At 34.7% G+C, this 14032-nt stretch overlaps 1 protein-coding gene across 1 annotated transcript in view; it reads left to right on the top strand.

The window, feature by feature from the left end:
* EXOC5 (exocyst complex component 5) overlaps positions 1 to 7808 on the top strand; it is a 60171-nt gene extending 52363 nt beyond the window's left edge. Inside the window, exons 18-20 of the mRNA XM_006144872.3 lie at positions 4786 to 4894; positions 5085 to 5300; positions 6415 to 7808. Coding sequence (XP_006144934.1) covers positions 4786 to 4894; positions 5085 to 5300; positions 6415 to 6603 — 514 coding nt within the window. The 3' untranslated portion in view covers positions 6604 to 7808. The remainder of the gene's footprint in view (positions 1 to 4785; positions 4895 to 5084; positions 5301 to 6414) is intronic.
* Positions 7809 to 14032: the final 6224 nt, after the last annotated feature.

Raw genomic sequence — 14032 nt, forward strand, 5'->3', positions numbered from 1 at the left:
TCTATGTTTTTGGCACTATCATCAAAGATCAGTTGTGGATTTATTTCGGGCTCTATTTTATTCCATTGATCTATATGCTTGTTTTGATGCTACTAAAGCCGTGCTGCTTTAATTACTGAAGCTTTGTCATATATTTTGAAGGCAAGAATGTTTGTTCTTATGCAAGATTGCTTTGGTTATTCAGGCTCTTTTGTGGTCTCATAAAAATTTTAGGATAGTTTCCCCCCCCTTTTTTTTTAATTGTCAGAGAGCATGTGCATTTACCAGCGAGAGTTAGAGAAACAGAGAGGGAAAAAAAAAAAAAAAAAAACCCCAGTGGAGCATAGTCAAGCTGCAATCTTCTCTCCATTTCTCTATCCTATTGGGATTTAAGACATGCATGCATATGTGCCAGGTGTGTTTTTCAAGCTGCTGGGGCTGGGATTTGAACCACAGTCAGCCATGTGGGATCCAACTCCCTTAACCACTAGGCTATAGGGCTAGCCTTGTTTTTACCTATTTCTGTGAACAACAATACCATTGGAATTTTTTTTTTTTAAGATTTTTGTCATAGGCTGCGTGTGCTCACTAGAGAGGGACAGTGAGAGGGAAAGTGAGAAATCAGCCCCCTAGAGGGATGAGGAGAGTCCCTTCTCCTCTATTCTCTTCCTGCAATTTTGGGCATGCATGTAGACACACCCACCGTGATTTTCATGCTGCCAGATCCAGGACTTGAACCACAGTTGGCCATGTGGGAGACCACTGCCTTAACCACAATGCCACTTTCTAGCTTTGCCTTTGGATTTTTTTTTCACCCCCTGGAGGCATGATCACACCACAGTCTCCTCTTCTCCATTCTCCTTTGGGGATTTTGGGGGCACACACACACGCACACACACACATGCCTGATGTGAATTTCAAGCCACCAGGTCCAGAACTTGCACTGTAGTCCACCATGTGGGAGTCCAGTTCCCCAACCATTATACCGTCTGCTGGACCCCGCCATTTAAATTTTGATAGTGAATGTATTGAATCTATCTATAGATTATTTTGGGTAATATGGACATTTTATATTAAATCTTTCAATCAGTGAACATGAAATATGTTTCCATTTGTCTGTGTTTAATTTCTTTCAGTAATGTTTTTTAGTTTTTAGTGTACGAGTCTTTTTGGTTTTTGCTGTAGGGTGTGTGTGCCTGCCAGCGAGAAAGAGAAAGTGAGAAATCACCTGATAGAGGGGATGGTCATGCTGTAGTCCCTTTTCCTTTATTGTCTTGGGATTTGGGGAGTGCATGCACACTCAACTGCACGTATTTTCCAAGGCTCTGGATTTGATACTTGAGCAGTACAGTTGGCCATGAGGAATCTAACCACCTTAACCACTACGCCACCTGACTGGCCCCAGTGTACAAGTCTTTTACCATTTTGGTTAAAGCCTAAGTATTTTATTCTTTTTTTTTTTTATGTCATTATAAATGATTATTTCTTAATTTCTTTTTTGGATATTTTATCATTAGTATATAGAAACAATTGATTATTCTGTGTCAGTTTTATCTCCTATAACTGCTGAATTTATTAGTTCTAACAGGTGTTTTGTTTGTTTTAAATGCCAGAAGGTGGGTGATTGCACATGGGAGGGGACTAAGCACCCTTCAGTGGGGCAAGGACATGCTATACTCCTTTTTATTCTGATTCTCCATTCTGTCAGTATTTCGGTGTGTTTTTCAAGCCACTGGGACTCAGATTTGAACTTTGCTCAGCCATGCAAAATCCGACTTCCTCTGCCTATCATTTACCTATTGTGCTATGGGTCCTGCCAAGTTCTAACAATTTGTTTAATGAAATTTAGGAGTGTACCATTTTCTGTGTATAGGATCATGCCATTTGCAAACAGAGACAGTTTTATTTCTTCCTTTCCAGTTTGGATGTCTCTTATTTTATTCGTTTATTTTTTTTTTGACTAATTGCTCTGACTAGAACTTCTACTAAGTTGAATATAAGTGGTAAGAGTGGGCATCCTTATTTTGTTTTTGAGGAAAATCTTTTAGTGTTGAGTATGATATTAGCTATGTGCTTATGTCAAATGAACTTTTTTATGTTGAGTTATATTTCTTCTGTACCTAATTTACCTGAGAGTTTTAATCATGAAAGGATATTGAGTTTTGCCAAATATATCTCTTCAGATGGTTATATCGTATTTATTGTGGTATATCACATTTATTGATTTGCCTATGTTGACTCATCTTTGCATTCCAAGGATAACTCCTGTTTGATCATGGTGTATGATCCTTTAGATGCACTGTTGGATTCAGTTTGCTAGTTTTTCTTTTTATGATCTTTATGTTCATCAGGGATATTGGCCTATAATTTGACTTTTCTGTACTGTTCTTGTCTGGCTTTGGTATCACAATAATGATAGCTAGCATTATAAAATGAGTTTGAAAGTACTACCACCACGTCTCTATCATTTGAAAGAATTTGGGAATTGCCATTTGATAGAATTAAGCAGTGAGGCTGTCTGAGTCTAGGCTTTTCTTTGCTGGGAGTTTTGTGCTTTTTTTTTAAAATTTTTTAATTTTTAAAATTTATTACTAGGTTGGGAACTAGCAGTTAGTGTAATGGCTTTGTTGCTGGACTCCCATGTAGTTGACCGCGGTTCACGTCCCGGACCCGGTGGCTTAAAACTCACGCCGGGGGCGTGTGGGTGCGTGCGTGGGTGCCCAAGATCCCGAGAGGAGAATCGAGGAGAAGGGATTGTGGTGTGACCATCCCCCCTGGGGGGTGATTTCTCGCTTTCTCTATGTCTCTCTCTGTCTGGCGAGCACACGGGCCCTATAGCAAAAATCTCTCCCCCCCAAAAAAAATTTATTACTAGGTCAGTCTTCTTACTCATTTTTGGTTTGTTCAGATTTTCTATTTCTTCATTATTCAGTTTTGGTAGATTGTATGTTTCTTGAAATTTACCCATTACTTCTGGCTATACAGTTTGTTGGCACATAATCTCCCTTTGTTTTTTATTCAGGATCCCTCATTAGAGTATACATGCCCTGAACTTCTTTTATTATAATGTGTACATACACATTACTTATCATTATATATAAGTATTACTCCCAAAAAGTGATATTTTTCTAACCTAAATTTCTCATTTTTACAACTTGCTTCTTCTTGCCTTGCCTCAGAATTCCTGAAAATCGTTTTTGGGAGGTAAGAAGGGTAGGATATGTTAAATTTTCAAAAGAATGTGGAATTCATTTTTCTGAGATTTTTTTCTTAATAACTTCTTTTCATCTTCCCTTATAAATAAGCTTTAATCTCAAAGTCTTTGCCATCAGTTACTGTCTCTAAAGCACAGTGGTCTGTAAAGGTGTCTTAATTGTGACTTTCTAATTTTCTCATACCCTTGTAACCTGAGGCCATGAATGGGTTCAGCATTCATTGCATCTTTACTGATATTTTCAGACCAGCATTCATCTATTAGACCAGAACACCCTTGCCTTTGAGGTTCATGTCTTTCCTTTCTTATTGCTGTTGTCTCCATTTTTATGTCAGTTCCCAAACATTTACTGAGGATTTGGGCATCTGTCTTACAATTTTTCTTTCAATCTTAAGTCTTGGATTATTCTATAATCTTATGTCCATGTTCATGTTTGTGACCCATGCACTTTCTTGATCAACTCTGTTTCATCTATCTACCCCCAAGCCCCACTGGCCCTTGTCATTGGCATCAAAAACCTTGAACCTGAATAATCCTACTCTATACCTATAACCTCCTGTTTCTCTAACTCTTCAATTCTCCATTTACCTGTTTTCTGACCTCAGGAGGACCTCTGTCCATTAATCTTTTCATTTTATACCAATTTATTATCCTTTTCCTCACTTTACTTCATTATTGTGCTTAGATTGCTTGGTATATCTCTTAAATTACTCCCTTATAATTACCCTAAAATCCATCTCCTTCAACCACAGTTATTTTATAACCCACAACTATGGGTCATTGTGGTCTCTTTATTCTTTAACTGGGTAGCTGGTTGCTGTTGGACAACATCACGTAACTCATACATTATTGGTATCATTATAGATCTGTGTCCTCACTTCTCAGCAGGATCTTTATGACTTGTCTTTTTTCCTAATTGTCCTCAGACCGTGAGACTCATGTTCCTCCTACCTACTCTTCTATACCTTAGCCATTCTTAAATCCTTTATCATCTCACTTTCCTAAACATTCTCTATACAGCATTTGCTTTTGAAGATTCTTAGTTGTTAAGGAATAAGTTAGTGACTAGGCTTCTAAGCCTGATCTTTAATATTTTCTTAAGAATCTTTGCCCTCTGTTTTGAGCAGAAAGAAAATAAAATCAACAACTCTTTTATGATCTGGAATTTACTTTTTTTTTTTAATTTAAAGTTTCCCCATAGCAAAATATTTTCATGGTGATATGAAATTAAATAATCGGGGAACCAGCAGTTAGTGTAATGGCTATGTCGCTGGACGCCCATGTAGTCGACCATGGTTCGCGTCCCAGACCTGGTGGCTTAGAACTCACGCCGGGCGTGTGTGTGCCCAAGATCCCAAGAGGAGAATGGAGGAGAAGGGATTGCGGTGTGACCATCCCCCCGGGGGGGTGATTTCTCGCTTTCTGTCTCTATGTCTCTCTCTGGCGAGCGCACGTGCCCTATAGCGAAAACCTCTTCAAAAAAAAAAAAAGAAAAGAAAAAAAAGAAATGAAATAATCGTAGCTTTATTTAGTATAGAAAATAGTAAATATAGAATGAATTAAATCAATCAACTATATTTTGTTCTTTCTAGGACATTAAATTGTATGATTGGGCAGATGAAGCATATCTTGGCTGCAGAACAAAAGAAAACAGATTTTAAACCAGAAGATGAAAATAATGTTTTGGTTCAATATACTAATGTAAGTAAAACAATTCAGTTTGCTAGTGAGACTATCTACTATGTTACTGCTTTAATATTTTTTATTGGTGTGTCCTTTGTACCCTAATTTTTTTTTTAATATTTAGAAATTAGTGAGAAACCAAATATATTTTCTTCTTAGCAAAGCTGATATACATTTCTATATAATAAATATAGAAAAACTTTTACAGGCCTGTGTAAAAGTCTGTGCTTATGTAAGAAAACAAGTGGAGAAGATTAAAAATTCTATGGATGGGAAGAATGTAGATACAGTTTTAATGGAACTTGGAGTACGTTTTCATCGACTTATTTATGAGCATCTTCAACAATATTCCTACAGTTGTATGGGTGGCATGTTAGCAATTTGTGATGTAGCTGAATATAGGAAGTGTGCCAAAGACTTCAAGGTATGTATATGTAAATATCAAGTTTGAAAATAGAATCAGAAATATAAGTCAGACCATTAAAAGTCTGACTTAGAATGAGTGAAGATTTTATAACTTGTTGATATAGTAGTGAAATGGATTTAATACATCTTACATGAAAAAGTGTTAATTCCAACTATATTTTCTTTTTTAATTATTTAATTTTAGTTTATTATTATATTTTTAATTTGACTAGAGAGAGAGAGAGGAAGTGAGAAAGCAAGCCACCATATCCAGGACTTGAACAGTGGTCAGACATGTGAGAGTTCCTTGCCTCAACCACCCAGGCCACATGCTGGCCCCCCAGTCATGTTTCAGTATTAGCATATTTTTTGTGTTGTATTTTATTTTAGACAAGACCATATTTCAGTTCCACAGTCCAAGTGGCCTTATTGACATCCATGACTAATAGTGTATATGTTAGGCATTAAGAAAATAGCATTCTTTCTTCATGTATGTTTCTCTGAAATTTTCCCAAAGATTTAAATTATTTAAGAAAAGTGCTATATTAATAATAACTAGTTCTATTGCGTTATTGGAAAGTCATGACATATTTTTTCTGTTTTTCTGTGCAAAAATGTGTCATGACTTTTCCAATGACCCTATAGTTCACCAAAGTATAAATGGTTATTTATTATTATTTTTTTAAAAAAATTGAAAGGCCAGCTGGTGATGTGGTGTTAAGACAGCTGGCCAACTATTCAGTTCAAGTCCTGGACCCTGTGGCTTGAAAAACATACTGGGCACGTGTGCATGCAGGCCCAAAATACTGAAAGGAGACATGGAGAAAAAGAATTTAGGCATTGCCTTCCCCCATGGGGGATGCTTTTTCATTTTCTTTCTCTCTGTGTCTCTCTTTGGCAGGTGTATATGCCTTATAGCAAATTATAGACTTAAACAGACTTAAGTATGACTCTTCAAAAGATTATACAGTGTATATAACTACTGAAATCTTTGAGTTTTAGTGCTTTTGAGGTTTTGAAAAATTCTAATATATTGAAATCCCAAACTAGTAAGTTTTGACTTAGTTACAAACTAATTTTAAAACTGGAAATTATTCTGTTTCTGTTTTTTTTTTCTCTCTCTCTCAATTCAGATTCCAATGGTGTTACATCTTTTTGATACTTTGCATGCACTTTGCAATCTTCTGGTAGTTGCCCCAGACAATTTAAAGCAAGTCTGCTCAGGAGAACAACTTGCTAATCTGGACAAGAACATACTTCACTCCTTTGTACAACTTCGTGCTGACTATAGATCTGCCCGCCTTGCTCGACACTTCAGCTGAGGTTGAATTTACAAAGCAAATGTGTGTACTTCAGCAGGTCTCGGTTGATAGAAAGCACAGGAGACTCCTTACGACATAGCCAACATTTTATGGAACAATTACTGGAAGAAAACAGCAGCCATACTCACCCTTCAGGTTTTGTTTGAAATTTGGACACCACTATCTTTGTTTTGCCTTTTTCCCCTCTAAGTTGAGTTCTAATTCCATTCTTTAACTTACAGATAATGAATTCTGTAAATCTACATGTTACTGTTTTCATTCTGGGAAAATGTTGGTGTCAGAAAGCAAATGAAATGTTAACCAGTGTTTCAGTTCCTGTTTAACATATTCCATTTGGAAATTTTACCATCCCGTTTTTGCATTAGTAATACATGGAATACAGCCAAACTGCATTTATTATTCATCAATTTTTAATGACCCTTTCAGCACTGGTGATTGTTATCAAATTATTTTATGTTTCCCTAAAGAATTTTTTGCCTTTTTCAAAAGGTTAACATTTAAGCATAGATCTATAGTTGGTTAATCAGATTTTTTCTGAGGTACAACAATAATATGATTCCAAGAAATGTTTTAAACTGAACTAAAATGATAAAATGTTTTATGTAGATATTAGGAGTGGATCAGAATATATCTGCTTTTTGAGTAAAACTTAAAGTTTACTATTTCTTATTTGGTAAATAGACTTAAAGCCAATTCTAGCAAGAAATTAATAAAACTACCGTATTTTATATTTCACTTAAGGTGGAGGACCTTGACTAAAGGACCATATTTATTCATTATTTTAATATAAAGGAAGTAAAAAAGTGAGGTATAGGCCAACTGGTGCATATGAGAAATATTGACAATGTTTAGCAACAGTGCAGACCTTTGCGAGTTCTCTCTTAATGCTCAATTTGAGTAAGATGGAGTGGCTAAACATGTAGATAGTCTTCTATTTTAAGAGGAATTGGAAATTGATAGATAACATATTCAAAGTGTGGAGACAAACTTTCCAAAGAATTGTTGCTTTTCATCTCTCTAGTTTTGTCATTCCTGTTTTTCAAGGCATTTCTGAAATAATTCATACAGCATTTATAAAATTTTAAATATCATGTGAGAATTTAGAAAGGCCATTATTTTATAAACTCTGTGAAATTGCCCTACAAGAGTGCATCTAAATTATATGTATTGTTTCAACTTCCCTTGTGTTCGTAGTCTTCCAGGAATGGATAAACTTCTCTGTTCAAGTCATGATTGGCATTTTTTTTTTTTTTTTTTTTTTGTGGGGTTTGGCCCTTTTTTAAAAAATAGTTTATTTCTTATTTGGTAAATAGACTTAAAGCCAATTCTAGCAAGAAATTAATAAAACTACCGTATTTTATATTTCACTTAAGGTGGAGGACCTTGACTAAAGGACCATATTTATTCATTATTTTAATATAAAGGAAGTAAAAAAGTGAGGTATAGGCCAACTGGTGCATATGAGAAATATTGACAATGTTTAGCAACAGTGCAGACCTTTGCGAGTTCTCTCTTAATGCTCAATTTGAGTAAGATGGAGTGGCTAAACATGTAGATAGTCTTCTATTTTAAGAGGAATTGGAAATTGATAGATAACATATTCAAAGTGTGGAGACAAACTTTCCAAAGAATTGTTGCTTTTCATCTCTCTAGTTTTGTCATTCCTGTTTTTCAAGGCATTTCTGAAATAATTCATACAGCATTTATAAAATTTTAAATATCATGTGAGAATTTAGAAAGGCCATTATTTTATAAACTCTGTGAAATTGCCCTACAAGAGTGCATCTAAATTATATGTATTGTTTCAACTTCCCTTGTGTTCGTAGTCTTCCAGGAATGGATAAACTTCTCTGTTCAAGTCATGATTGGCATTTTTTTTTTTTTTTTTTTTTTAGTGTGGGTTTTGGCCTATTTTAGAAAACTGCTTTCTTTGGAGAACTGATTCTTAGTGGTCATCAACTTTACCAAACCTTCCAGGTCCAAAACTGTTTAAGTTACTATTGACTGATTTTCTTCATTTTCTCTTTAGCTCAGTGTTATCAAGGTAAGCAAGGAGAGTGAAGTATGCCAACTTCTGTCAAAACATTTTAGGACATTGTGGCAGCTTTAGAAGGCTGTCTAGTTTTCTATTCTTTAGCCAAGGGAGAGACAGAACAGGTTTTGGATACTAGAGAAAGTCATATGCTGTACTGTTGCCATTTTAGAAAGCTCTGATGTGAATTCAAATTATACCTCTGTTATTAAAGCCAACAATTTAGGGCAGTAGTTTTACTGGCCATTTGAACTCTTTGTACAGTGTCAATTTGTAAAAAAAAATAAAAAGAAAAAAATAAGAAAAGAAAAAATCTCAAAATATGAGATAACATTTTAAGACTTCCAGATCAGAGAAGCGCTTCAAATTATTTTGTTTGAATTAGTTTTTAAACTGTTAAGCAAATATTTGTTGCTTCGATATTTTGTTAATTATTATTTCCATGCTTGAGTTCTGTGCAATATTTTCCATTATGTCCATTGATCGGACAGTGACAAAGAAAACTCATAAGTGAATACTTAATTTAGAAGTGTTGACATTAATGCTCAATAAACAAATTCCCTGGAATTTTTTTTATTTCACTCTATTTTTACATGTTAATGACATCCATATTGAATTTTATAAATAATCTGTTATTTAACATTTTAAGGTTTTCCTTATTTTTTCATTGCATTGATTTCACTTTTTTAGCTGAATAAGTACTTAACCATATAGCCAAGATTACAAATGTAACCCAAACCTATGGTCTTTCTTTAAGAAAAAAGAGAATGTATTATAGGAAGCAATATGCATTCTTTGTATTCAGATTTTTATATTTATAGCCATCACAAAATTTTGTCCAAAATTTATGGCTCCAAAGAGATGACTAATAAGTAAAATGTTTTTCATATACATATGATAAAGTTTTAGTAGAGATAATGGATAAAGGTGAACCTGCAATAATAATAATAATAATGTTAAAGTTCATTAGTAACTTTAACATTAAAAAAGGTGAATGTGCAATATTCTGCATTTCTACATGAGCTAACTGACAGTAAACATTTAGGTAATGTATTCAAGTTGAAAGTATGTCCTATAACTGCAAATTGTTTTTCTAAAATTTGAGTATATTATGTGAAATATAAAACACAGGTTTAAGAAGGAAGTATAGCTTCTATAAATTATGATATTGAAAATGAGAGTCTACCAGAGCAGATGAAGAGTCATTATGAATTATTAAATAACATTTGATCACTCTAAAACAATTATCAACCTCATTTTGAAGATCACCAAGGCTAACAGCCCTTTCTTCCTTATTTTAAAGACTGATACAGGAAGTTAAATTAAAATTTTTTTTAACTTGCTAGAGGGCACTTGGCTGGCCAGGGAAAGGTGGAGAGAGACAGAGAGAGAAGGAAAGTGAAAAAGCACCCTAGGGCAGGTTGATTATGCCTCAGTCCCTTCTCCTTCTTTTCTCTCTCTTTTCAGGATTTGGGGCGTGCATGCACATCCACCTGGCCTGTTTTTCAAGCCATTTGGTCCAGAATACAAGCCACACTGTTGGCCATGTGGGATCCAGCCACCTTAACCACCAGACCACAGGGTGGCCCAAATTAAAATTGAATTTAAAGTGTGTTAACTTCCATTATGTTATAGATTATTTTATTTCTTCTTATTATTATATAGGTTATTTTATTATCTTTCTGGTATGCGCCTTCTGACTGGCAATGAAGCTAGTTAACTATCAGCCAAGAGATTAATTCCAAGTGGAGAATTTACTGCTTCTTTAAAATGTCTTTTGCTCACCTCTAGTGATGAATATTTACAGGTATCCAGATAAAGAGATTTTGATTCCTGAAATGTCACAAAACCCCTTAAGATGGTCATGTTTATAGGTAGTGATTAAGGCATGCTTGAACTTTATGTGAGAGAAAAGATAGCAGGGGTCACTCAGTGCATAATTTTTTGGTGACTAAAAATGTTTCTATCTGGAAGATTAACTTTTTTAAATGCAAAAATATTCTACACACTGCCTACTTATTGCCTGTTGGTCTCTCAAAAGTATGAGATGTTTTCCAAAAGCAGACTGAGTTCTCCTGATTTTTCATGGAGAATTTGACATACAAAGTTTTCTTTGCTTTCATCCATTTAGTTTAAATATATTCAGTTCCTGTCCTGCTCTCTGCTTAAGGTCTATCCTGTAAGACATTATGTACTTAGGGAGAAAAGACCAATCCATATTGTTAGGCTCAATAATTTTACATGAAGTAAAATAGCAGTTTTTAAACTTTTAGTGTGTATAATAAAGGTAATTATAGCAACATTATTGACTTAAGACCCACTCAGTATGTTGAGTCCTTAACATATATTATCTTACTTGATCCCAAACCAACCCCAGGATTTGGGTACTGCTATTTCCATTTGATAGATGAAAGATCAAAGGCACAAATAGAGGGAGACCTCTCAGGGTCTACAGCTAGTAAAAGGCTCAGATTGAAACCTAAATCTTCCTCACTCACTCTTATCCCTATATTCTGTTCTCCTTAATTTGGTAACATTATATCATACTGTTTGATAGGTTTCTTAGTTTTGCTTAATCTAGTTTTCTTTTTAATCCAATATTTGGTTCTCATTGTAGTGTTTAGAGTATGAGGTTGGTATACAGGATCAGTATCTAATTTACTATTAGAATTTTTTTTAATATGTCCATTGTGTAGCCACATTTTTCAAATTTGGTTTTTAAAGTAATTGTGTATCGGGGTATGAAATTTTAAATGAATATGAAATTTGTACTTAATAGAGATATGTCCATCACAAAGTTATCTTTAGTGAGCACTATTTTATATAATTGTTTCTGATTAATAATTTTCATACTTGAGAGAGTTTGGGTATTTATACCATGTCTTATAACACAAGTAAATGACAACTCTACCTTGGAAGAATGATAAAGTTGGCAAAATTTTAAGTGTCACAGGTTTGCCAACTCTGGTAACTGTTTTTAGTGTACTGGTACTTTTTAAATGGCTAAATCTGGAGTAAAAATGTAGGGTAAAAAGCATGTAGTATTTTACCAATAGGAAGTCATTTTCATGCAGTCAAAATTGCATGTTAAATCTATTTAAGATTTCCTTAACTCTTCCCTTTTATTCCTACCACTGTTCAGTCATTTCTCTTTCCCAATTTAGGAGAGGAACAACCTTTCAAGTTTTACATGGGACAGAAAACCTGAGAAATTATAGACAATAAGAATTTTAATTGGTGAATCGGAACAGCTAGGTCAATAACCTTGAGCTTAGCAAAATTCATTTTTTTAGACGAGGATCCATGTCTTTTATCAATGTTATTTGGTAGGTACCAGTAAACTTCAGTTCTTATGATTAAATAACTACTTTGGGTGTGTGTGGGGGATACACAAGTGATTAAATACACATGCTCATTTACTAAGTGTTTAGAAGCGTGCATGCAGTCTGGGTCACCATACAAAGCCAATTTAAATGGGAATGTATCATATCATACTCCAAATAGCAAACAACCTCAGAGGAAAGTCATTTATTCAGAAGGCATAGATTTGCTCTAGACAGCAGTGATGCATTACAAATATATAATTATTTGCACTAATATTTGAGCAGGTGGAATGGATTAGAACATGGTCAACATTATGCTGCTGATAACATGTATTTTTCTATATTAATATGTACTGTGCAACATGTATTAAAATTGTCAATAATTCATTTTAGCCAAGATACTAATATTTATATTACTGTATTTAAGAGACAGTATCCAACTGAGCCACTTTTAATTTAAAAATCTGAAACTGGAATTAAGTTTCCTTCCAAAAACCACTTAAATTACTTCATACTCAGTGAAAGGTCAGTAAAACATAACATTATTATGGTGACTTAATAGGAAGAAATATGTGGAGGGTTGAGAATGGTAGAAGGAATCTGGAATAAGTTTCACTTATAGCTCAGAAGAGTGACTTCCTTTGTTTTCACCAGTGGCAATCTCAAATGAAGAAAATGTCTTATCCCTTTCAGCATAGACATTTGTATTAATAAAGATTAGATGGAACTAACTCAAAGGAATTCATCTCTCCTGGTAGACTTTGAAAGTTTTGAGATTAAATTTGATGGATGAAAAGTCTTCCTGGTGCCCTGAAATCTTAAATAGGCAGGTACCCTTGAATGAACCTATCTCTTTTGCCTTCCTATCATTTTAATCTTTATATTGTGGGTAACTTGGGTTTCTTTAAACTCTGGCCTTTTCTTATGGCAGTTCTAGCAAACCTACGTACAGCTTTTCGCTATAAAGAATATTATCCTAATAGAATCTGGATAGTGCTATTCGAAAGAAAACTGAAAATACCTCTAAGTATATTGTTTACAAATACTACGTACTGTTTGAAAGGATAACATTAGACATTCACATGAATTATGTGAAAATGTAAGGAATAATATTAAGTGCTTATTAGGATTCTCTGGGAGAGTGTATTTTTAATTTTTGCCACAAGGGGGAGAAGTTATTTTCATGGTGATAGCTACATTTTCATTTGATTTTACAAACAGAATTCACATGTCTTCTCTCTACTGAACAGCACCTGTGAATATGTCACTATTCTACCAGGATGTTTGTGTGTGCACACATGTGCATACATGTACATGTTTGTATGCATAAATAAGGTCTTGAAAGTCATACATGAGAAAAGCTTTGGGGAATTAATGACACAAACCCAAAATAATTTTGAAGAAGATGTACATGCAGAGTAGACACAGGGATTGGAAAGTTCATAGTTAAAATGAGGTTTTCTAGGTTATGTGTTACACTGAATTTCTTGATCAGTTCTTTAATAATAAGAATCTATTAATTAGTTTTCTGCACTCTGCCTTTTTTGGGGGGCGGGAGGTTTTGACTATAGGGCGTGTGCGCTCGCCAGACAGAGACAGACAGAAAGCGAGAAATCACCCCCCAGGGGGATGGCCACGCCGCAATCCCTTCTCCTCCATTCTCCTCTCAGGATTGTGGGCACACACACACACGTGCCTGGCGTGAGTTTTAAGCCACCTGGTCCGGGACGCGAACCGCGGCCAACTACATGGGAGTCCAGCGACATAGCCATTACGCTAACTGCTGGTCCTGCACTCTACTTATTAAAGAAAAATTTTCAAAACAATCTGGAACTTACAAAAGGGTTATAAATATTGTACAAATAAAATTTTCCCCTTTGAGCATACATTGTTGTCATGATGCTACATCACTCATCAGTACTTCTGTATTTTCAAGAAGAAGGACTTCTATATAACCAGGAGAACAGTCAGAATTAGGATGTTAACACTGACATATTGCTATCATCTAACGCTTACACCCAATTCTGGTTTTACCAATTCTCTCAGTAACGTCATGCCAGGATCCAGTTCAAAC

Source organism: Tupaia chinensis, unplaced genomic scaffold (assembly GCF_000334495.1).
Source record: "Tupaia chinensis unplaced genomic scaffold, TupChi_1.0 Scaffold000133_1, whole genome shotgun sequence".
Taxonomy (NCBI): domain Eukaryota; kingdom Metazoa; phylum Chordata; class Mammalia; order Scandentia; family Tupaiidae; genus Tupaia; species Tupaia belangeri.